Raw genomic sequence first — 23,440 nt, 5'->3', positions numbered from 1 at the left:
TGAACTGTAAAGGTATAGGGGAAATACTGGTAAGTTATTAAAATAAAGAAGCTGAGAAAATGCTGCAGCAGGAATACCTTATTCATTCCTCACAAAAAGGTGAGTTATCTGAAATCTATAAATATTAATCCCAATATGAAAAGTGTAGCATAAAAAAGATCAGGTAAAAATTGTACCTTGGTACTGAAAAGATCTAAACCTGGGCATGTTTCAAGTCTATATCTGCTTACTCTTTTAAAATAGAGATTTTGCTTACGTGTTGCTTTGCAGGGCCAAATCTTGATCCCTGTTTCTCTTGTGTGTCTGCATAGATGAATGAACTGTTTTAGGAACTTTTTAAAATATCTTTTATTCTTCATAGTTATTCTACACACAAACATAGTGTAGCTGCAGAACTGAGCAGTGAGCAGTACAGCTCAGATGTTCTAGTCTTACCTAGTACAGCAATAAAAAAAACACCCATCTGCATCATCTCTTATGCTGCTAATACAGAGTAAACCTGAGAGGATAAAAGGGATTTTCAGTTCTCAGGAAGAAGGAGCAGGACTGGCCGTTAAATTTCAGAATTTAAATGTGAATTTAAAAATCTAAATTGTGGGAAAAAAAAGGAGATATTAAGTTTTATAAGGTATTACTAGATCTTAGATTTTTATCCACAGTTGAAGTGATTAAGTTTGGCAAATGTTATTAAGCAGAAATCCAGGCTGTGAAGAGATTTTCGCCAGCTGACATGCTGCAAAAAGCATCACAATTAGTCACTTTGATTTGTTCATTTCTTCAGGCAACTGATACCACTAATGATTTAGAGAGGAGAYCTACTATCACTTGTTCACTTGTCGAAAGGAAAATATCCAAGAATCTTTCCCAATCACCATCAARATACACTCAATCTGCATTTTAGAAAATCACTGTAAAACATATTTTTCATGAGCGCACCTCCACTTTTGTAACATTTGCTTACCTAGACATGTTAGGTGGTTAGGGATATTCATTTTGTGTGTGAACCTTGAAATGTAATGTGTAAAATAKGCTGGCAGGAAGCGCTCTGTCTATCAGAGAGTGTTCACCAAAGCTTTGGTAAGTCATATACGCAAAGGTTGCAGACAAGGTTTTTAAAATCAATGTTTCCGTGAAAAGCTTTGGCATTTAAAAAGAAAATGACAGAACTATTTTTGTTAATAATTAAACAGTGTTTATTTTTCAAGCCACAAGTGTGTCAAGCTGCCTTCAAAGATACACCGTGCACGCATATATATAAAAAGGGCTTCTAATCTTGCAGTGTTAACACATATATCAAAAGCCTGCCTTTCTACAGGGTTTCTGTGGGCCTGATTTTCATCCGAACAACCTTGAGGGAATAATCAGAGGCTCTAAACGGCATCCAGACCACCCCGTTCTCGATCTCGTAGGGAACATTGTACCTGGGGTCATAGTGGCCACCCAGGTAGTAAATGCCATTGAGGTTGGCTGCCTGGCAGCTGTTGTACCACCAGCCGCCCCCATACACCTCCGCACAGTTCTCCTCCCAGCGGTCCTGGTCCCTGTCGAAGGTGCTGAAGCGCATCTGGGCATGGGATGTGTATTGGGCGCCCTCCTCCAGCCAGCCCGTGATGAGCGCGTCCCCGGCTGTCCCCTCGTAGGAGGACACGGCAAGAGGGTAGCCCTCTGACTCAGACCCTACGTGCAGGATATACTCTGCATACGCAGCATTTCCATCCCAGTCCTCCAACTCTATGCGAAGGACAGTCTTGTTTTGTGTTAGCAAGTGTAAGTATTCATTGCCCAGCCAGTATTCTCCTCGACCTTGGCCATCCACGCTGCCAAAGCCTCTCTTGTAGTCTTGCCAGGTCCGGTTAAAATTCAGTGATCCATCCATTCTTTGTTGGATCAATAGCCATCCTCCCAAGGTGGTCTCTTGGTCGCAATAAACTGACAAAACCTTATTGGATCCCGCTGGCTTGATTTTGAAAATGCCACTTTTGTCACCAAAAGTGTGTTTCTGGCGGATATCATCACAGTCTAAAAAAAAAATTTGATCCGGTTTGACAGGAGTTATCGATAAAATTTAATAAAAGGTTCACAGGAATCCAAGTAGCAATAGTTCTGAGGAAAATTTTTTTAACATGTCTTGGACTATGTTAGGCATAGTAACAGGCAACATTAAAATGAATTCAAATATATTTTGCATATTTCTTAAATTGCAGATGACATTGTCTATGTAATAACTGATCTATTAATACATTTTTCTTTTTGTTTTCAAGGTGGCAACAAACAGCCACTTTTTTTTTTTTTTCTTTTTCCATCACTCTGACTTATGGCCTTATCTAAAAACAAAGTGTCAGTTTGATTATGGATTTCTCTGATGCACAAGTGTACCTTTCCCAGTGTAGACTCTGCTTCGAGATACTCCTCTGGCTCTGAAGCTGCGTGCCCGCAAGTCTGGGGTGTCCTCTGCACTCTCATCATGCTGCACCCCACCTAGCTCCATAGTTACATCACGGGTCTTTAGTGATTTGGTTTCAAAAGTGGAGCCTCCCTTGTTGAAACTAGAAGAGGAGCTGGTCACTACTTTGGAGTGACTGCCTGATGAGAACCCAGGTTGAAGGTGAAGTCTTCCAAAATCATCTTCTTCCTCTTCTCCTATGTCTGTAAATCTGTCTTTTCCCCCTGAATGACTAGTTGTTCCACTACCTAAGTGACCACTGACTGTGCCAGTTCCATGGCTGCTAGATGAAGTGCTCACAGACCCACCAGAAAGCTTACTAGTAGTAACTGAAGACCCAGGGGCAAAAAATGACTCTAGTTCAGGATAAAGCTTGTGTAACTCACTGATATGGTGCCTGCTCCCTTCCTTTCCAGCTTCTCCCAATCCTTGCAAATGAGAGCAATCTGAGCCGTCAGAGGAAACCATTTTTTCAACTACTTCTTCTCTAGGGCCATCGGGGCCATTGACAATTTTCCTGGTGACACTGGTGGTGCATCTACGAACAGTGGAGGTTCCGTGCCCCAGGCTAGGGTTGTCTCTCCCATGCACAGGAGGAACTACTGCACTAGGSTGTGAAGGTCCATCTCCCCTGGATGGTGCTGTGTGATGTGCGCTGTCACCTCGGGAGGGACTTGCATCTGTTTCTGATCTTTCTAATGTCATTTCCACCTGCCTAATGTCATTAATAAAGTTCAGAGCTTGCATTTCTGGTAGAGGCTTATGCTTAAAATGCTCAGGAACATCTAAGTCCTTTATTGGCCTCATTTTCAGAATGCTCAAAGTAGTCGATTGAATCTCTGGGTGTAAGTCGATGGAGTTGGCCTGGGTAAGCTGCTTCTGGATGTTGTCATAGCTTTCTTTGTCCACATGGTAATCAAAACTTTTAGCACAAGATCCTTTGCAACCTCGTATCTTAATATCAATGTCCACCTACACAAACAGAGAGAAATAGCTTGATTAGGAAGCTTTCCTAACTCTCTCAAGGAAATGTATGCTGGAAATGGGCTTGGGAAGGTGGCAGGTGCCCTGGTGCATGCCATATGCAGCTAAGTTTCTCCAAAGCTCAGCTTTGAAGTCTTCCTCTAGTTCATTTTCACTATAAATAAGGCATGTGCAACAGCATAAAGCAGGGGACATGGACAAGGATGCTCTGGCATGTTCCCAATTTCTGCTCCCTTCAATTCTCTGGGAATAGGGGAGTTTCCTTGGGTTTGGTGCAAGTACTGTGGATCTGGATATGCTCACTGGGGCCTGGGGGCAAAAACCGTCCCTCCAAGGAGTGGAGGAGTCATCAACATACGCAGAGCCTGCCAGGGCCCCACTGAGAGGCCTGTGTCCTGGGGGTCCCACCGCTTCCCATGCAGCAGGAAAAGAAAAACAARCTCCACAGGAAGAGTAACTCATCTGGGAATGCTGACTGGCCAGGTCCCAGGAGATTTGTATAAGTTATTTTTTGTTTTGTTTTATTCCATACAGAGCAATGCTCAGCCTCTATAGTTTCATGGATAGACTCTCTTTCTGTAGCTAGACTTTGGAAACAGTGGAAATGATACAGCAGCCACCTACCTCCAAACGCTTCATCTCTATCACCTGGTCGTGGATACTGTTTTGCAGAGCTTTAATTCTGTTTACTTGGGTGACAACTCTCTGCTTTAAAGTCACAATTCTCCTTCTCAGTTCTGCTGACACGCGGCCGTAATTCTCATCAATCTCTGAAACACATCACTGTCAGCTATGCATGTGTGATTTTTCTCTCTTAAGACAGTAGTGTATTTTAAAATAAATAAATAAAACATATTAATATGAAGAACATATTTCTTATTTTGTCATAATACTGAGCAGATAAAAATTGCACTAGTTTTTACCAGTTAAAAGYATCAAATTACTCATTATTCTAGTTTTTTAAAGTCCACTGCAGTATATTTTTTTCACTAAATAATGCTAACTCACAAAAACATAAAATTTTAGCAACAGTGAGATACTTACGCTGAGCACTTTCCAGGTTTGGTTTTAGTACATTTATGGTTTCCACAATTACCCGATTAGATGTTTTGTAGTTGTTTTGGTTATCTGCAAGCAGCTTCTTAATTTTGTCTATTCTGTGATTATAATCCTGGTCGGTCTCATCGATGAGTCCTTGCATTCTGCAGCCCGATGGGCATTTTGTGCCCTGAAATTGGACAAGATAGGTAATTGCATTGAAATCTGAACAAGTATATCTTTCTTAACATCATGTTTACCTATTTTGGGGCATTACTGAAAACACTTTTCAAAAACTACAGGGCAATATCCTGCTGCTTCTCTTTAGAGATTTTATCCTGCAAGGGTTTGCAGTGATTTCGAGCAGTTCACCTTGGGACTGATTAGTATTGCTTGCCACTCTGCTGCTAACAGTGCTGTGGAGGAACTCGTAAAGTGTTACCAGTAGATACGGGGGTGGGAAAAATAAGCCTTTAATTTTCCCTTTCCTCRGTCCCTCACCAAAGAAATAATAATAATATTTATAATAATAATAATAAATTCAAAAAGGCAGCAATAAGGCAAAATCCGTTGTCAAGTTTAGGCGAGGATGCTGGAGGCCAGCCTAGGTAAGCAAAGTGCTCCGCAGGGAAGCAGGCTGTCCTCTCAGCATGGCAGCGCGGCGGCGCTCACCCAGTCGTCGTCGGCGCAGATGGGCCAGCTCTTGTCGCTGCGGCAGGCGGCCGGCGACATGGGCAGCGTGATGCGGGGGCCGCGCACCCCGCCGCCCTCCTTCTCGAAGGCGCTCTCGCCCGCCTGCGCCTGCGGGGAAGCAAAACAGAGATTGATGATGAGARACCACGAGGAGGTGCATCCCATACCTGCCAACGCCTACTCCGCACAAATGAAGCATTATCTCAATTTCCACAACTTAAACATTTTGCAATCCCCACATTCTATCAACATTTGCTATCATATCGCTCGGTCCCTAACTTAATTCCATCGCCTTCAGTCTGCATGGAGCTGGGCTTGGAAGAATACATGAGTAGGGTTGTCTCCTTCATGTTTCCAGTTTCAATTGCGGAGTTATTCATTGGCTTGAAGCATGGTATCACCTGCCTTCAAGAGGAAGGGAGGTAATAGCATCAGCAATAAAAATAATAATGATAACAGGATTCTACTCTGCTAATAGAAAAGAGGACAAATACCGAGGTTTTGTTGCAACTTGAGAGGCTAAAGTACATGTATACAAACTAATCCCAACCCAAAACATGGTAGAGTTATCACTGCGTTATTGTGCAGCAAAGGGCTGGAAAATACTCCCTTTTCTCAAATGGTGAGGGAGACCTTGTCAGGACTTGAGATGTAACTGGGTCTGACTGGTCTCTTCTGCCCACTTTATCTGCATTCTAAGCAGCACAATTAAAGTTTGAAAGGATTTGTGGTTAATTCTCAGACAGCTTTCCTAACTCTAGCCTTAGAGACAGATCAGCAGCCATCAGGAACTGGCACAGCACTGGTACCACCCCCCAGATCCTTGCTGGCTTAATTCATTTATCCTGAGGATCCGGGCCAAGCGGCTACTAAAAGTAACAAGGTAAAGCTTTGCTTTTATATAGTATTTAAAAGCTCTGCTATTATATATTCTCAGCAATATTCTCAGCAATAGCAGCAGTAAAACTATTTTGTCTCATCTGCTCCCTGTAATTCCTGTGATTTGTTAGAATAGTTGTGCATTCTACCTATTGCATCTACCCGATTAATGAACATTAGATAAATGTTCATGCTTCTAATCAGCAAGACATGAAAAGAATCAAGGTAAACAAGCTCATACCCAGGCTATGYGGAGGCACAGCAACATGCAGAGGATCTTCATCGGTATCATCTTTGGGAGAAGAGTGACCAGAACTCTGCCTGAGAGGATGCTTTCCATCTGTCTTTTGGTGAAATTTAAACCTGAACACAGAGCTGAGATTAATCATTATGTCCTTTGCTGTTTGCAGACAAAACATGCCAGATGCCCCCAGGTTATTACCTAATGTCTCTTGCACAAGTTACTGGAGTTATTTACTCCTGATAACCAACATGTGGGCAATGCCATGTATTCCAGTAAAAAATCTGCCTAAAACTTACATTCTGGTAACTGGATGTTGAGCTAAAGTGTATACAGGATCTAATAGGATCCAGCAGTACTTAACTGCTCAAAGACACACACTCTGTGTTCTTGACATTTAACTAATATAATCAAAAAGTTGATATTTTAAAAAATAAGTCACTATCCTTCCTGCTGAAGTATGTGAAGCTCCCTGGGCTCCCCAAAGCAAGGACTAGACTGTTAATTTAGGCTGTCTGTGAGCAAGTGGTCATGAATATAAATTTATTCCTGAAGACTGGAGACCTCATTCCAGATATTAGAATATGTATCTAGCCTTAGAGCCAAACCCTACTGCTATGTAGGGTGCAACATTTACAAATAGAAGGGATATTTAAACCCTTTTAAGGGGATCATACATTTTGTATGTGACATTTGGTAATGTTCTACTGCTGTTGCTGTGATATCTCTAGCAAACTGCATGGTTCCTGGGGAGTATTACACTTGACTCAACGTTTGAAACTGCTGCCATGCAGAAGTTGCCTCCACTATGGGCAGAAATGAGCAAGTAGACTTTTGCTTGGGCACACGAGGGACTAAGCATTTCATAGGACAACATGCTTGCCTGGCTTTTTAAAACAACTTAAACTTAACAGCATTTATACTGATCTCAGAAATAGTGAGTCATATTCTCAGACAGGAGAAAGCAGAAGGGCTTGGTAAAATGGTGCTAGAGGATTTATAACACTGACTTACATCTATATCACCAGAATCTGTTCTTGCATGAAAAGAGGTTTCCATTTTATTTTATGCATAATCTTATCTACTGCGCATTCTGAAACAAGATGTTTCTTTCATCTCTTTCCCTAGGGCACGCTCTGTCAAATTTCTGTAAAATCCCATGAAGTGCTGGTAATGCTGTGATGCAAACAACCTCTTCTGATCTCAGCAGCAAAACAGCCCAGCTAGCTTTGGTGACAAATATCCAAACAGACCCCAGGTTACCTTTGCTCATCTTGAAGATCAGCAACTAGGCAGGGCTGTTCTGTTTGATAAACATACACAGGGCAGCCTGTGTATGGCTATGAACTGAAAGCCCATCATACACACGCACACCAAAACYTGGGAGACCAGTTCTGACATCCAGGGACTTCAGAGCATGCTCCATCTGCAGATCCCAAGGACAACAGCTGTAGCTCTCTGCTTAGCTCTAGGATCTGCAAGGAATATCAAGCAGCAAGCTCTGAAAAACCTGAGCATCTTGCCCATGGTCTCACAGGAACATGGTGACAAGGGCAGGAATAGTATATAATTATGCAGGGTAATCTTCAGTTTTGAGTAAGATAAAATTTTGCCCTGAATGCCCTTACTCACTGTTCGTATTTCAGTAAAAAGCATCCTTGACTTGTCTTGTAACCAGTTTCCACTCCCAATGTGATTAGGCAAGTATGCAATGGGAAAACAAATGAACAAAAAGCTAGATGATTAAAACTAGATGATCTTTGGTACTGAACCATAATGGATATACAAACATAATTTGGGTGACATATATCACCTTACTTCTGGCTTTTCCTAACTTYCTGAGAACTTATTTTGTGATCTCTAACGCTGTCTATATTTGTCTATAACTTATTAGGCTTTAAAAAGAAACAAGGATGTAGAAGAAACTGAAAATCAGTACCACTCTGTGGATGCCTGGGTTCTTAATTTGAGCATTATCAACCACATGAGCAGAGGATAAAACAATTTGCTAGTTGGCTTCACATATACAGGCTACCAGCATAAGACTTGATGCTTAGGAAGAATGTGCCAGGGCTCCTCAGGCCTTGCCAGAAGGATAAATTCTCTGCTGACTTTCACATGTAGAAAATTTGCTTAGGCTCAAATCCCAGTAAAACTCGGTCACCAGAGGACTGGAAAAAGCCAAAAAGAAAATCATAAACATGAGATAAATAAAGAAAGCTCTCCTGCTTCATTTGAAAGGGTATTGCAGAGTGGGTAAAAGAAGAGCTCCTYAGTCTTTCCAGTTGAGGTCTGGATCTAAGCCCGACCTTCAGCCTGTACCTTTGCTATCATGTTGCAATCATCCACTTCTCTATATATTTGTTTAAAAGGTCAAAGGCTAAGAGCTAGATAAACTTTGGGTTTAACTTTAATTCATGATTAAAGGAGTTTACTAGTCAAGATACCTTACTCTTGGCAGGTTGCCACAACGATAGTTGAAGGGMTGGGATTTAATTCTGATTTATGTGTCCTAGCTGGTAGCCAGCTCTTGTTGATTCAGCACTCTCCCTGACTCCTCTTCGATCATCAATCCCCATTACCAGTTGCCTAGAGGTGCCTTATCCTCCTCTCATCTGCTGGTTCCTGCCCCTCCTCCGAATTCCTTGTCTTAGTCTCTGTCCTCCTCCAGGCCCATCTCTCAGCCCTGGTTTCTCTCCATGTGCCCCTCAGCCTACTTAGGCCTTTGGGATTTGTTACCAGCCAGTGTCAGCATCTGGTCCCACATCTTCTCATCCAACATCCATGGAGGCTTCAKTTTCCTATCAGCACCTAAATCAATGTCAGTGTTTTCCAGCTTTGCACCATCMTTTCTGTCCTGTCTGCCTTCTTGCCTGCTGGTCCTTCAGCACTGATAAGTCCCTCTCCACTTTCAGTTCTAATTTCTTCCCCAGCAAGTCCTCTACTCTGATCACCTTATGTGCCTCTTTCTGCATGYTCTTCTTTTGCTTTGGGGTGATCTGTTTCATGTTAGATGGAGCACAGGAGTACTAAGCATGCAGAAGAGTTTTTCTGTCCTTAGTTTCTCCCTTTGGTGCTACTGTGATCCTCGGCAAATAGGAAGAGTGACTGCAAGCACCTGGTGTGAAAGAAAGGCAAGCTCATTATAGCTACTGATTCCCATAATGAACTTTTATAAACTCTTTGTGAGGGCAGGCTTGTTCTAAGCACAAAGGAGTTTCAGTGCAGGTTGTGCTGTGAGAGTGGTCTCGCAGTAAAGACAGACTTAGGAAAGAGAAACAATACCTCTCAAAATACAAATTATGGGCAATAAGTCAAAATGCAATGTACTTATTGAAAAAACTGCACTGAGTTCTCTGAGATTCAGAAGAAACAGATCTTTAAAACCATTTTTAGACTTTTGCTACTCTTCAATAGGACCCAGAGAAYACAACTGTAGGCTCTGATCCTACAGACTCTCTTATGAGCTCTGGCATAGGAAGCTTGTGAAAAATCAATCTTCTTGTCTTGATYTGATTTTCCACACTTCTGAAGCAAATAATTCTCTCTGAGGAGACTCAGAATTATTTGTGAGMTTTTTTAGATACCAATAAACACATCAAGTAGGAGAATAAGCAAACCTCAATTCTTGCGAACAACCTGTAAAATGACAGCTCACATGAAAGCTTGGGGTGGTTTCCCATCAAATAAATAATTTCAACCAAAAGCTAAATATGAAGACACACAGTTAAACCTGCTTCTGTAGGCTAGAGGAATTTGGACATACAAGTCAAAGCACTTTTCAATTTCACTGTTGCAAATATAAAAGCAACATCAACCTTAAAGTCATGTCAGAGGTGGGATAAAATGAAAAGAGAAAGAGGAAATGACGTGACCAATGCCAAATGTACAATGACTATTCGTACAACCCATCTCAGATACAGGCTTGCCAGCTCCCAGCTCCCCATCCATTGCACATGCCTCTCCTCACATTTCTCTCCAGCTACAAGGAATCATGGTAGAGGCCTAACTACATCAAATATTTAGGAAAATGTCTGGTAAGGACCAGGATGTCCGGCCTGGTACTGAGCCATGTAGCAAGGCTGGGTGCGTGGATGCAACAGAGTCATGCAAACATGAGGCCAGGGGCGTCCTCTTGTTACTCACCCAAATACTATTAGCACAGTGCTGATGGCCACTTGCTAGCAATGTCTCATATGGTCTTATGACAAAGTCCTGAGATATCTGCCTTTCCCTTACACTTCAGCTTAAGAGTTAAAATTCAATGAAAGCCAAGCAGTCTCAGTAAAAATGATGCAAGGAAAGCAGCTTGTTGTGTTGAGGAKGCATTGAGATAGATTCAAGGAAAAAGGCCTAGTCACAGTCTGTTTACACACCTTGGACACCAGAACAGGAAAGTGCCAGGGTGACTTAAATTGTCTTTAAGATGCATCTTATTAGTGTAACATAACCCTATCTTTAAAATAAGCCATGGCAATGTGCAGTTCAGAAATACCAGGCAAACTTCTGGTCTCTCAATAGTAACTAACAATAAAGATTCAAAAACTTCATATTTATTTCTTAGTGTATGCATTATGCTTGATGTGTTGAAAAGTATAATAGCATGCCTATTCTAGCTCTGAATAGATTTTTTGTCTAGCAATTTATCTGCAGGCCTAACCTAACTAATGCATCCCTTACCCACAAATTTCRTTTATGTTCGTCATATGTACCGTGAGCTTACTCATGTGGATCATGTGGCATTATTTCTTTGTTGTGAATAAATTGTTATTTAGAATTTGTTACTTAGAAGAGGAGAGTGCTAGTAGAATGCAATGAATTGCTGGTGAAAACTTTAACATTTTTTGGTCTAACACTAAAAAAGTCAAATTCTATTTATTTTTAAATATTTGTGATAAAATACAGTATTCAGGAATAATAGTTGTATAGTGCATTACTGCTACAGTGGCCAGTAATGGCATGCAGTTCAGTACCTAGTATGTACCAGATAGCAGACCTGGGACTTGGGACTTTTATTCTGATTAATATTTTAAAAATCGTTATTTTCTACACTCTGGAATAAAATATGTGGATATGTTATCAGTAAAATAGATGCATTCCAGTTTGCTTGTATGTTCATCTGTGCTACAAATCAACAATTCTTTCATCGAGTAGAATGAAAATTTTTGGAAATACGCAAAATTTATGGAAAATTGTTCCAATACCCACTTCTAAACAAACAGAAACTACTGGTATGTAATTCAGGAATAAGTGAACCAAGTAGATTTAATCACAGTAACCTTCAAATCATGATAAAGTTTACCTTTGGTCAACAGTAGAAAACAAAAATCAAGTTCAGAATTTTGTAATAACTAAAAATTTATTGARAATTGGTACAGAAAAAATAACGATATACAGAGGTAAGTAATGGTCAGCACAGGGAAAAGGCTTGGACATTTTACAGTCAAAGGTGTTTTACGGTCAAAACTGAGCTGAATAAGGTCAGTGTCCCACAGATATTAGATTTGTTTTCCCTGTTCAGATAAGTCTTTGTTAAATTGTCTATTTATGCGTCTCCAACCTGCAACAGAAAAAAAGAAGAGAACATAATAATTTGCTTCTGAAAAAAAAGGTGTACTATTTAAGGCTATGATATGTCGATATCATCCTACATATTTAGATTAGTTGGAAATTAAAAATGTAGCATTTTAGATGCATGAAGACAAAGAATTATTTCTGACCATAAGACTGTATGCTTCTGTCAGTTAAAAGCAAGAGTAATGAGGTAGGTATACTAAAGCAAAACTACCGATATTTCTGTGAAAAAATGGTAAATAAAACTGACTTCTCTAAGATACAGTGGCATAACACATCAACTGCATATGCTGTATAATTTGAAAAAGCAATTCTGTTAGATTAGCATTTTACACATCTCCCCGGCCCCGTGGTCGAACCTGTTTGGTGTTGCCTAAGTTGTGCTGCTGTCCCTCTACTGACAGTCTGTTGAACGGGATGATTTTCATTGCAGTTTTCTTCATGGAGTACCACTGGCTGCGCCACGTTACCCAGATAATCCCATTGTCATATCCAGCTGGGCCAGCATCTTCAGATGTATACACGCCATCTAAAAGTAGTAGTTGTGGCAAAATATTTAATTGTTTTCTGAAAGGATTTCTGAAATGTGTCTGTGCATCTTTCTGGTGCTTGACCCCTCCATGGTATCTCTGGGCTCACCAAAACGCCCTGTTCCCTGCTCCTGTCCCACCATTCTTTTCCTCCCAGGACCAATTCTCCCRTTTGAGACTGAAGAACAGCCAGCAGTTCCTACTACTGGTATTAATATTAATAGCTATTGCTAAAATGAGTGATGCCATCTTTGGCGAAACCAGACTGCTACTCATAACACGATGGAAGTGATGCATTTTTCTTTGCCATCAGAATGTGGTGGTGTAGAACCGCTGTTTTACTTTTTCCACATGAAAAGAGGTATTTTACCTATATAGTATTTGCCATTGAGGTGACCAGCRTGACATCTATTCATCCACCATCCAGATCCATCTTCCGCAGCACAGTTGCCTTCAAATCTATCGTTGTCGTTATCGTAGGTACTGAACTGCATGCCATTATGGTAGGTTGATGCTTTGTCACTTACAGATCCGAAATCAAAGCCATCAAAGGCATCCCCAGCATCACCACCAATAAAGTAGGTGTAGGTCAAACGGTATTTGTCTTCTTCACTTCCCACTTTGAATACTGCGTAGTCAGCAGTGCTGTTAGCAGGGAACAGTGGTGAAAGTGAGCACCTTGCACTTGCACTTTCATGGTTGAAAAATACATAGGCAATGCACTGCAGGAAAGGTATTTCTGCCATCTTAGCATGTAATTTTGAAAAGGGGCTCTTCTCTTTGTAAGATTGCATACCTCCCTTTAATGAAATATGTCTAATCATTTTTTGGGTTCCAGTATTAGATACATTTTCTGACTACTACTCGGTAATGTACCAGAGATCTATGTTATATATGCATATAATACAGCATAGACTTGGCTGTTTAGGCTTATTTAGCTTATAAGGAAATTCACAATTGCAGAAGGGAACAGATATCTCAAGAAATAGCAAAGAGAGCAGGACTCACTAGCTTCCTGGAAACAGAAACAACCAAACTGCTCTATGTAAGATGTGAAGAAACTTTGAAGGGAAGAAAGGGATCCAATCTGCCAAATAAACTAGGGCTGCCAGCGCATGGCCTTAGACATGTTGGCACGTGTCTGGCAGCAAGACACATGCAGTGACTGCAGTCACAGCTGTGTATTCAGGAACCGAYAAAGTTTCCTACTTGTATATTAGCAGATCTAAGGGCACGGCATTTTTTTTTTCAGAAATCTATATTTGATGCAATAGTGTGTTTTAAGCTGTTATTTTCAGAAGCTTCATTAGCAGATACCTTTTTTTGCCACTCCAGTCCTCCAGTTCTATTCGTAAGGTGTATGGCAGATTAGATTGTGTAGTTATTAAATGAATCTTCTCATTGCCCAGCCAGAACTCTGTGCTGTCATCAGGAGACAGATGCCCAAATCCTTGTTTGTATTGCTCCCAATTTTTCCTGAAGTCCTCGCTCCCATCCAGTCTCTGTTGAAAAAAGAAATGTCAACAAAAATGTCATATATCACATGTAAGTAAATTAAAACAGTGCTGAAGCAATAAGTTTGCTCCTGTTATTAAACAGCTGACATACCCTCTGTAATACTGTCCACCCATTGCCAAATGAGTCAATATCACAATAGACTAGGAACGTCTGCTTGGCTTTTTGAGGCTTGATGAAGTAAAGACCGCTTTTTCTGGCACCTTTATTTGCAATATCTTGACAATCTGCAGTGAAGATATTCAAAACAGGTTATTCATCTAGCTATTGTGCTAATTTCATATCTATTTGATCTTACAACATTCTTAGTGCAAGAAGCACAATTCATCTAAATATCTCTGTTGCAAAATCAGCTATTTAGTCTACATAAGACACACATATTTTAACCATAAAAATTCGGAAGTTCACATGACTTGTGTAAGGTGAGCAGGACTWTAAATTCACCTACAGTTTAAGCAGCTTGAATATAAAATGCAATCAGTGCATTTATTTCTACAGCAGTGAAAATGGCATGTTTGGATCTAATGGAATAATTACATTTTATTCAGGTAACCGAAGAAATGTGATAATGATAATTCTCTTTTCCCTATGTCCACAGAAACTCTCCTCCCTTCCTTGGTGTACAGCAAATATTTTGAGCTGGCCAAATTTTGACAAACTAGATCAAAGGAACAAGTATAACTTCTGTTCCAACTGAATGTCCTTTTTGCAGAGCATCTACCTATCACTCATGCTAATCCAAGTGCAAGTGACTTAGTTTGCAATCCCATACATTTTGGCAGAAATCTGAGGACGAAGGATTAGAAGTAACTCAGCACGATGACATCAACTGGCAATACTTGTAACTGAATTATCCCTCCACCATAGAAGAAGTATGTTGTGCACCTCTTCCAGTTGTCTCCTGTATTTCAGCATTATCCTGACATGGCTTCTGACAATGTGTTTCAAGCTGAGCAATCTTCTGCCTTAGCAGTGCGATCTTGTTGCTGTTCATTATATGTGTATCTGTCAACTGCCTGCAGAGACATAAAAATGGCTCATTGCTTCAGCTGTTTCTTATCAACAGTAATAAACATTTCCCGACACATATTCCTTACTTACTTAGCATGTTATTCCAAAAAGATGCCTTTTTTAGCACTGGTATTCAAAGCTGAGGAATACCTAGAGCAAGGGAAGCAGCCTCTGCATTTACCACCAGGCAGAGAAGTGCCTTCACATTCCTCTACAAGCAGCAGAGCAGGTGCTACAGCCCTCAGCGCTTCCCTCAGCTAAGTGCTCTGGGAGAAAATAAGTTTTGTGCTGTCAGCTATTGTTTGGTACAGAAGTTTGGGCCTGTATACCCTGGTCCTATATTCAGTACTTTGTTCCCAATTGGTCAAAACACAAAAGTATGCACTTGACCTTATGCAGAATTGACTTGAGGTTGTCCCCTAATCAACAAAGCTCAAATCAGTAATTAATACATGAATATAACTCTATGGAAAGTTTTTTTAGTGCTCCTGAAGTAGACAATAAATTATTCTTTTTAATTATGGATACATTTGTAATAGATACATTGCATAACAGATTATGCAAATAAACTGATGCAATAGTCAGGGGGCCTAAGTCATCATTGATATAATGTTATGCAGACGGGCAGACATTGCCACAGCCAGGTCAAAAAACTTACCATTAATGTTTAGACAAGTTAATGATCTTTTCAGTCTTTACTTACAGTGCCAATTTACAGAAGAATGTCACTGAGTTTATAGTTACTGATGAATTCTATCAAGGGATCTGTTAGTTGAATTGCATGGATTCATGCAACAACATTAGCCAGAGCCAGTGATTCTACAGATAGTCAATCCACTCTGCGTTACAGCATAAACTCGTACTGTTAAAATCTCCAAATTTCATGACAAAATTGGTATGACTATGTGGAATATTTGGCAGAACAAATGAAATATAAATTAAAAWATTTCCAGCCTTCACATCTCATATTACATGATTAACAGGTTAGGGTTATGTAGATGACCAGGGAATACAATAGCGGTTCCACACTTCGGCTTTCTAGGCAGCTATTAAAAATATGGGCATAATGGACCACATAAGCACAGAAAATCTTTGTGAAAAATCCTGAACTGCAGTTGATATAAGAAGAGAAAGGAAATTATTTTAATTGTGATACAAAAGGTAGAAGGTACCTACTGTATGGTATTTTCATGAGACAAAATAGTGTTTTCGTATCTGATAATTTCTTCAATTATTTTCTTGGACTTTTGAGTAAATCCATCAATTGTATCTGTAAAACAGGCRAAGATGTAAAATTAATATACTAATTAAGAAGATGAAAAGCAAGAAAATTGCATAGATTTTTTTTTCAATGGTATAGTTATTTTATATTCTTACTTGGTAGTGTCTGTTTCTCAGGAGGATTGAGGGTTTGAATGTGCYGAATCAATTGCTCTGTGGATACTGTGGAGTTAGAGATCTGCTGCAACATTCTCTCTATTTCCTGTAGTTCGTTATCCATAGTGAGATGATATTTATTAAAGAAATCTGCAATGCCACAGGTAGTTGGACAGAAGTTACCCTAAACAGGAAAGAAYAATAATTGATAATGTTTGGGGAGAAAAGCAAAACAAAAATACAGTAGAATATTTGGGCGGGAAAACTTGCAGTCATGGTGTATACAAATGATTGCGGACAGAAAGGAGTAGGCAATTTGCCACTTGGTCCACAGTATTTGATTTTATAGGGACAATCTAGTTTTGCACGTATATATACACACACATAGTGAGAAAATAGTGCATGATATTACTTTTACTGTCTGGACATGTGCTTTTACCAACCGTGCAACCCCCAGTGCATTTTTAACAAATGGGTGCCACTATTAATAGTGGGTTTAAAGCACAGAGCACTGCATAAGTAGAGAAAAGAGTACTGAGACTCAAATAAAACTACAAAACCAGACTGCTAGTTAGTAGCCAGGACAGCAAAGTGTTAGCCAGTCTATTAACACAGAAGAAAAATACTCAGATACTTACAAATCGCTCGTCTAATATGCAGCAGTTATCTCTGGTAGCGATGTACTGAAGAGAAGAAAGATGATAATTTTCAGTGAGTTTTCTCTGGCAGCGTTTTCATTCAGCATTCAAGCATTTCATGCTTCCTAACCCTCTCCATCGCCACTTACCGCCACACTAGTAGAAAAGAGGAGGGAGAAGAGGGGCCCCAGGGGCAGCCACCTGCCCAGGCTGAGCACCATGACGTCCACCCGCTGCGCTGCGCTGGGCAAGAGCAGGCTCAGCCGAAAACCTTCAAGCCCTTATGGTCCCAGGCACACCAGAGCTGCAGTTTAAAGCAGGGGCTGGAGCTGGGGGCGGACACTGGGAGGTTGCGGGAAGAGGCGGGCTGGTGGTTTGAGGTGAATTCCTGGAATTTGCACTCATCTACTCCCCTTTTCAGAAGCCGCTTCCCATTCCCCCACCTTAGCTCTGCTCCAGCCAGGCAGTCCTAGGGCAGGCAGAGAGGTGGGATGGGGCAGGGAGACGCCACTTCCACTATGGCAGGAGGAAGGAAACTTGCACATGGCTTTGGAATGTGACCAATGAGCATAAGGACACACTAGCCCTCTGAATTATGTGTAAGAGCTACCAATGGCCTAGTATATATGACCTACCCATGTGAACAATATACTATCCTATCCTATCAACAAACTATCAAAAACCTAATAAATACAATGAAAAATTTGCTGCTATGTAGTACTTTTCCTCAATGTGCTTTGCAAAGGGGACCRTCATTCTCCCTGTTTTGCAAATGGCAGAACTGTTGCAGAGAAAGAGCAAACTGAGGCAAAGTCGTGAGACTCACAYTGGGCAGTGGGGTATCTAGAAGCAGCAGCCCATGGTTTTTCTCACAAGCAAGGGAAATGTGGCTCCTTTCCATCCCTCAATCCAAGGAGTCCATCTGAACAATTTTGATCAAAGATTCCTTGTAGGGAATTAACATCAGTATGACRGGATCAGAAATGTTTCATTTCCAACTGCTGCAAGCCTAGGGCTAGTGTTTGCTGAAATACACTAGTTCCCAAATAAAACTGTTATCTCTCTGGGGGCAGAGGCTGACTCTGAGTTTACATTTGTACTCTGCCTCATTCAATACACCTAGAGGATTAGTGACAGGCTCCCTGTTATGCTACAGACTTTATTCAAGGCAAATTATTTTCTATATATGCTTCCGTACATTCTCTGTAAAATCCTGGTGTTAATATCTTTCTATTCCTGTTCTGCACCTAAATCTTCTCTTTAGGCTAGAGTTTCTTCAGAGAAAGTCTCCAATTGGGCCTATGCAATATCATGACTGATTGGGCAGTATTGCCTGAGGCTTTGGACTTCAGCACCTGCTTGACCAAGTCATGAGAAGAAAGATGGGATTGGGACTCAGGAATGCTGAGCTTCTCTGCTAGATCTGTTACTGGCTAGCTTTGTGAACAGGGGTACATCTTGCCATATTGATTTTCAACTTTATTGGCTATTAAAAAAAAAACAGAAAAAAACAAAAGCACTGTACAAAACCTAGATGATTCATTATTACAAAATTAGGTATGATTATGTCATGTAACATGCAGAGCTCTTGGTCAGTATGTCGTCYTTTCGCCTAGCCAACTGGAAAGTTCCCGTCATGTTCAAGGATCCAGCCACACACTGCCAGAATCACATGTGAGCATTTATCAATGTGAGCACAAATGAAACTGGGACATTTAAGTGGAACTCGAAGCACAGAATCACCTTTGCAGTGACAGTACTGATSACAGCTGCCCACCCACCCTTCATCCTTCCAAGGGATGACCCTAAAAGTCTATATTCCCAAATCTTGTCTCGGTTGGTTCTGTTTGCTATATAATGAAAATTAAACAAAARTAGAAAGCATTTGTGGTGCTCTTGTGGTGTTTTCTATCATTACTTCATTGGACCTGCTGACATGGACTCCAGAAAGGACCATCAGGTCCTGCTGGGCTGAGAGAGAATTTCCCTTCCACTGCTGCCCACATATCACTTGAGCTGGCTCTGCTGCTTTGAAGGCCACAGATCATCTGCCGCCAGGGACAGAGGGTCCTGGAGACACCACTTCAACAGCTGTGCACCGCCACGCTTCCATGAGATAAGGTTATACAGTGTGAGTAGGTCACTAGCGCGAACTTCCCGAAATAACGGGACAAACTTCGACCACAAACATGCACGCGAGCACAGATGGGCACACAACGTTCACAACAMAATAGGTGAACCACGTAACATGATCCAGGTATCCTTTATCCTTTAGCAATGTCCAGAACATACCCCCTCCTTTTTCAATCAATTGCAGTACACAGAGCTTCGGGACTCTTTCTGGAATATACTTGGCATTAGAGCATAGAAATTTGGTCCTGCATTCTTAGGGGAGAATTTCAGGTTTCACAAAAGATTGTAAAAGTCAGTATGGTCAGTGATAGCTATTASTTAATCTTGAGACAAAATGCCTAACATCTTAGACATAAAACATGATGATGGTTATAATGAAATAATTTCAGAGTACTTGCAGATGGAAGAGTTCTCAAATTCAGTTTAACTTTCCTCTGGGAAAAAAAACTTTGAGTAGATAGTAAAGGTGAATTATTATTTGTTTTGAAGAGCCCTGTTAATGTAGCTTTATAGGTGAGTGGCATTTTATTTATCAGATACATCATGTTTTCTGTTTCCRTATCTCCATATAAATGTAGCAGTAATTCAAATAGTTAATTATTATTCTTGTCAAATATTCTTGTTCTATGATTCATTATAAATCTTTCCACAGAAATACAAAAGAGAAAAAGATATGTCTTGATATTTGTAAATYGGTTCCTGAATACCAGAGCATTCTTACAGCTATCTTGGAAAAACAACCATTTCCCAATTTATGACTYATACTATGAGCTCTTATTAACCAATATTGAACAAGCAATATATACCATTTCAGAAATGCTAGGCTAATACTTCAACATTTCCAGTGGGAATTTGTTATTGTTATGGCTGAAAAAAGTTCAGTGGATTTTATTTGGAATTGCATATTTTTTTCAAATGTTCCAGAAGTGTATTTTCTTATTAAAAAAAAAAAGTGTGTCTGTGTGCGTCTGTGTGTGCGTGTGTGCATATATACATAGTTTATATATATAYACACACATACACGCACACATGCACACACACACATATAGAAACAGGTAAATATTGAAAAAATGCCTGTTTTACTCTGCAGGTCATCACTAGTACACATTTCTGCTGCTTGTGCTACTATAAGCTACACAGATAGGTGCGCATCTTTTGCCAGGCCAGTCAATGAATGAGCTGATAACCAGGATGAGAAACACAGATGATTAACCTTGTATAGGTTTGAAAATGCAATGCTAGTGTCCTAGAAAACCAACTGCTTTGCAAACGTGAAAGTGAAAATGAAAAAAAAAAAAAGAAGCAAGAAAAGGATTTTTTTTTTATGCCWTCTTTCTCTTTCGGTATTTAAATCTTGGTCAAAAGTGCAGGGCAACACTATTGCCAGTTCAATAGTCCCCTCTCTCTAGCCAACTCAAGGGAAAGGCCCAGGGAATTCCTGAGTCAGCAACAATCAGCTCTCGCTCGATTTSCACACAAGAGTGTCTCCCCTTCTTTACATTTTCCACTCACTCCCACTAGAACATATTCCTAAATAAGGATGATCACATATTTTTATGTGAGAACACATATTTTTAAATCTGCACTGAGAAACCACACTATGACATTTAATTATTTTGGAAAATATCTCAGGTCTATGAGTCAGATGTTTGATGTTTTGGATAATGATTTGATAGATTTATTTTCTAAAATCATATAGTCTTGATTTTAACACTTGCTTTCACATGACACAATATTTTAAATGTTATTTAAACTTTATTCAAATGTTGAGGAATTGAGAGATTATTTCTGAAAACAACAGAAATGTAATATAAAGGAAAAAAACCAATATCTTCCATGATTATAGAGGATGCTTTTCTTGCTTTGTCACAGTCAAGGTTTTTCACTTAAGCATATGATGCCATATGTGAAAATATTAGAAAACTACTAAATGTGACAAAAAAAAAATCCCCAAACAATATGTTTGGAACAGCTGAACATCAGTATTGAGCTGGTTTGTGCCTTATTTGGGGGTATTAGATGCAACTCTGCAATTTCCTTCTCTTTACTGATTTACAGAGATCATTTTCAACTGTTGATTCATTTAGAAAAGGTTGGGTTTTAGACTATCTTCAAAAAGGAGATTGCAATGTATACTTTACCTTGAGGGTAAGAACAGTGAACTCCATTTGTTAAACAAGTATTTACACTAATTTGTGGGAAGAAGATAAGTAATAAATTCAAATATTTGCTGAATATTTTGTAATTAGTTGAGAGGCCAAAGCCTCCATAAAYCAAACAGAGCCTTCTCAATAAACAAAAATATTTGATGGCAACTGCTTATATTGTTGTTTTGGATAGAACTTATTTTCAGTGAGATTAATGGGAACATAGCRGAAATGTACTCTATTTGACAATAAAAACCTGGCCTAAGATATATTTTGCTTGTATCTTTTAGCAATCAGAGGAAGTCTRACTGTCAGCAAAATCCTAGAAAAATACGTGGAAACTGTGTTTGATTTGGAACAACAAACTCTTGTCTTTTATTTTTTCAACTGTCCATCCTGACTTCCAGGATTAGAGGCCAGAAGTATTTGTTCAGGATCACAGTAGTATGAGATCAAAATGTGTATTTACTTTATATATCATCTGTGCTCCATGCAAGCGTACAAATCTGATCATAGGGAGGGAATTACCAGCCTAAATTTGAAACACTACTGGCACTAGTATAATACAATAATAATATTTAGGGTCACTGTAGGGCACTGTGAATCTTAGACAAAACTTGCACTGAAACCATGAGCAGGAAGGAAAGAGTACTTTTTAATCTATGTTTTCCTCTGTGACCTTTCCATTTCTCCAGCAGTACCACCTAGCATAACAATTCAGGCCAGAAGATCTCTTTTCCTCTCRTAATTCATGAGCAAAGGAATTAAAGATGTGGTTTAGGCTTAAAACTTGTGTGCTAGGCAACAGAGCTGATGGACAGTGCTCCTTACCAGGTCACAGAGTATTAATGTTAACCAATATTCCCTAACAAGGCCACAAATGCTGCCAAGCTTTTCCCAGCAGCTTCGTGTAGCAGTTTCTCATACCACTGTTCTTGACTGAAGCGTCTTCAGGGTTTCATTGATAACCACGCAGTGCCACCCAGTGTCCTCAGTGAGCAATGGACTTTTTCCTGAAATCTGTATTAAGTTATGTAAGAATTCAAAATCTMAGTGTTAACCATGGCCCTTAATTTTTATTTCATGGCCATCTTTTATTTCTACACAAGCCACAGGTTTTCTGTGTGACAGATGTCAGACCTGGGAACTCTTTACCAAGGAATATTCTGGGTGCAAAATGCTTACATGGGCACAAAGGGACAGTGGGAAGCGGGTGGGCAAACACTCCTTAGAAACATGAGTTGTCAATTACCTCAGTAACCCACAGCCACCTACACAGCTCTGCTCATCYGTAGTGAATGCAAGGGGAGGAGGTTTCCCAGGACTGTGTAATATATCCCACCATATACATTGCTGGATATTGCTCTTATGCTGTCTTTAATATGATTTTAACTACCGAAGATCCAAAGAAAGTCATTTATCTAACCAGAGACAATCCAAGGATTACCAATCAATGATTTTGTCAGGGCCTTAACAACCCTCCTAAAAGGCCTCCTTACTTAAGGACAAGCCTAAAACGAGCAAGAAAAGCTCTTGCTGAGGAAACCAGCAAAATTATCATGTTTACTCCGTTCAGCTCTTCAGGGAAATGACCCCTTCCCTCACCTTTAATCAACTGGTTGACAGACGAGTTAAGTCACAGATGTGYATTAACAGCTGGTGTATCCTATTGATATTTTATATAGCCTGGTACATCTGCAGTGTATTAATAGCTGTTGTGTCGAAACCCAGACGCCTCAAGAGGGTCAGCAGGCCCGTCCCGTCCCGTCCCGTCCCGGGACATCACCGCCCTCTGCCGGCCACTCCAACGTGTTTGGGAGCCCCGAAACCCGGTTTTGTGGCCTGAAATCCCCGCCCGGCTTCTTTATATTATCATCACAACTTTTCTATTGCTGTCTTATAAGCTCCGGAGCCACCTCTAGCTGCACGCGGGGATGTGTCCAGCCGGGTTCTGCACTTATCAATGCTTTTCAAAAGTACTTTCAAAAGTACMGTTTCCAAAAAGTACTTTATTTACATCTTTTCCACGGGGCTCCGTTTCTTTATCGCAGCAAGCTAACGCCCCTCCTCAGCGTGCCCTTGGCTCAGCATTAGGCCAGGGAAGGCTCTGCTGTCGCAGGCGGCCGCGGCAGGCAGCGCGTGCAGCCCGAGGTGAGTAACGCACACCCGGACGCCGCGGCGAGGCCGGGCCGGGCCGGGCCGGGGCGGTTCGAGGGCGGAGCCGGCGGCGGGCCGGG

The 23,440-nt window shown here is 40.5% G+C and overlaps 2 protein-coding genes across 2 annotated transcripts; both read right to left on the bottom strand.

Annotated features, from left to right (window-relative positions):
* Positions 1-1,230: 1,230 nt before the first annotated feature.
* Positions 1,231-6,358, bottom strand: FGA (fibrinogen alpha chain). Its single transcript, XM_026041614.1, has 6 exons — positions 6,279-6,358; positions 5,138-5,266; positions 4,472-4,655; positions 4,052-4,197; positions 2,377-3,415; positions 1,231-2,019 (listed from the first exon to the last, which is right to left on the bottom strand). Exons 1-6 carry the CDS (start codon positions 6,327-6,329, stop codon positions 1,310-1,312), a joined length of 2,259 nt encoding a protein of 752 aa, XP_025897399.1. The 5' UTR covers positions 6,330-6,358; the 3' UTR covers positions 1,231-1,309.
* Positions 6,359-11,618: 5,260 nt separating this feature from the next.
* FGG (fibrinogen gamma chain) lies at positions 11,619-17,211 on the bottom strand. The gene is made up of 10 exons (XM_026041616.1): positions 17,073-17,211; positions 16,924-16,968; positions 16,286-16,469; positions 16,085-16,178; positions 14,783-14,913; positions 13,991-14,124; positions 13,700-13,884; positions 12,753-13,027; positions 12,212-12,381; positions 11,619-11,838 (listed from the first exon to the last, which is right to left on the bottom strand). The coding sequence occupies exons 1-10, from the start codon at positions 17,142-17,144 to the stop codon at positions 11,824-11,826; spliced, it is 1,305 nt and encodes a 434-aa protein (XP_025897401.1). The 5' UTR covers positions 17,145-17,211; the 3' UTR covers positions 11,619-11,823.
* Positions 17,212-23,440: the final 6,229 nt, after the last annotated feature.

The sequence above is a fragment of the Nothoprocta perdicaria genome, unplaced genomic scaffold, assembly GCF_003342845.1.
Source record: "Nothoprocta perdicaria isolate Ctin4 unplaced genomic scaffold, notPer1 scaffold_29, whole genome shotgun sequence".
Lineage (NCBI taxonomy): Eukaryota > Metazoa > Chordata > Aves > Tinamiformes > Tinamidae > Nothoprocta > Nothoprocta perdicaria.
The sequence above is the reverse complement of the archived record's forward strand: the minus strand, read 5'-3'. Positions and strand labels throughout refer to the sequence as shown.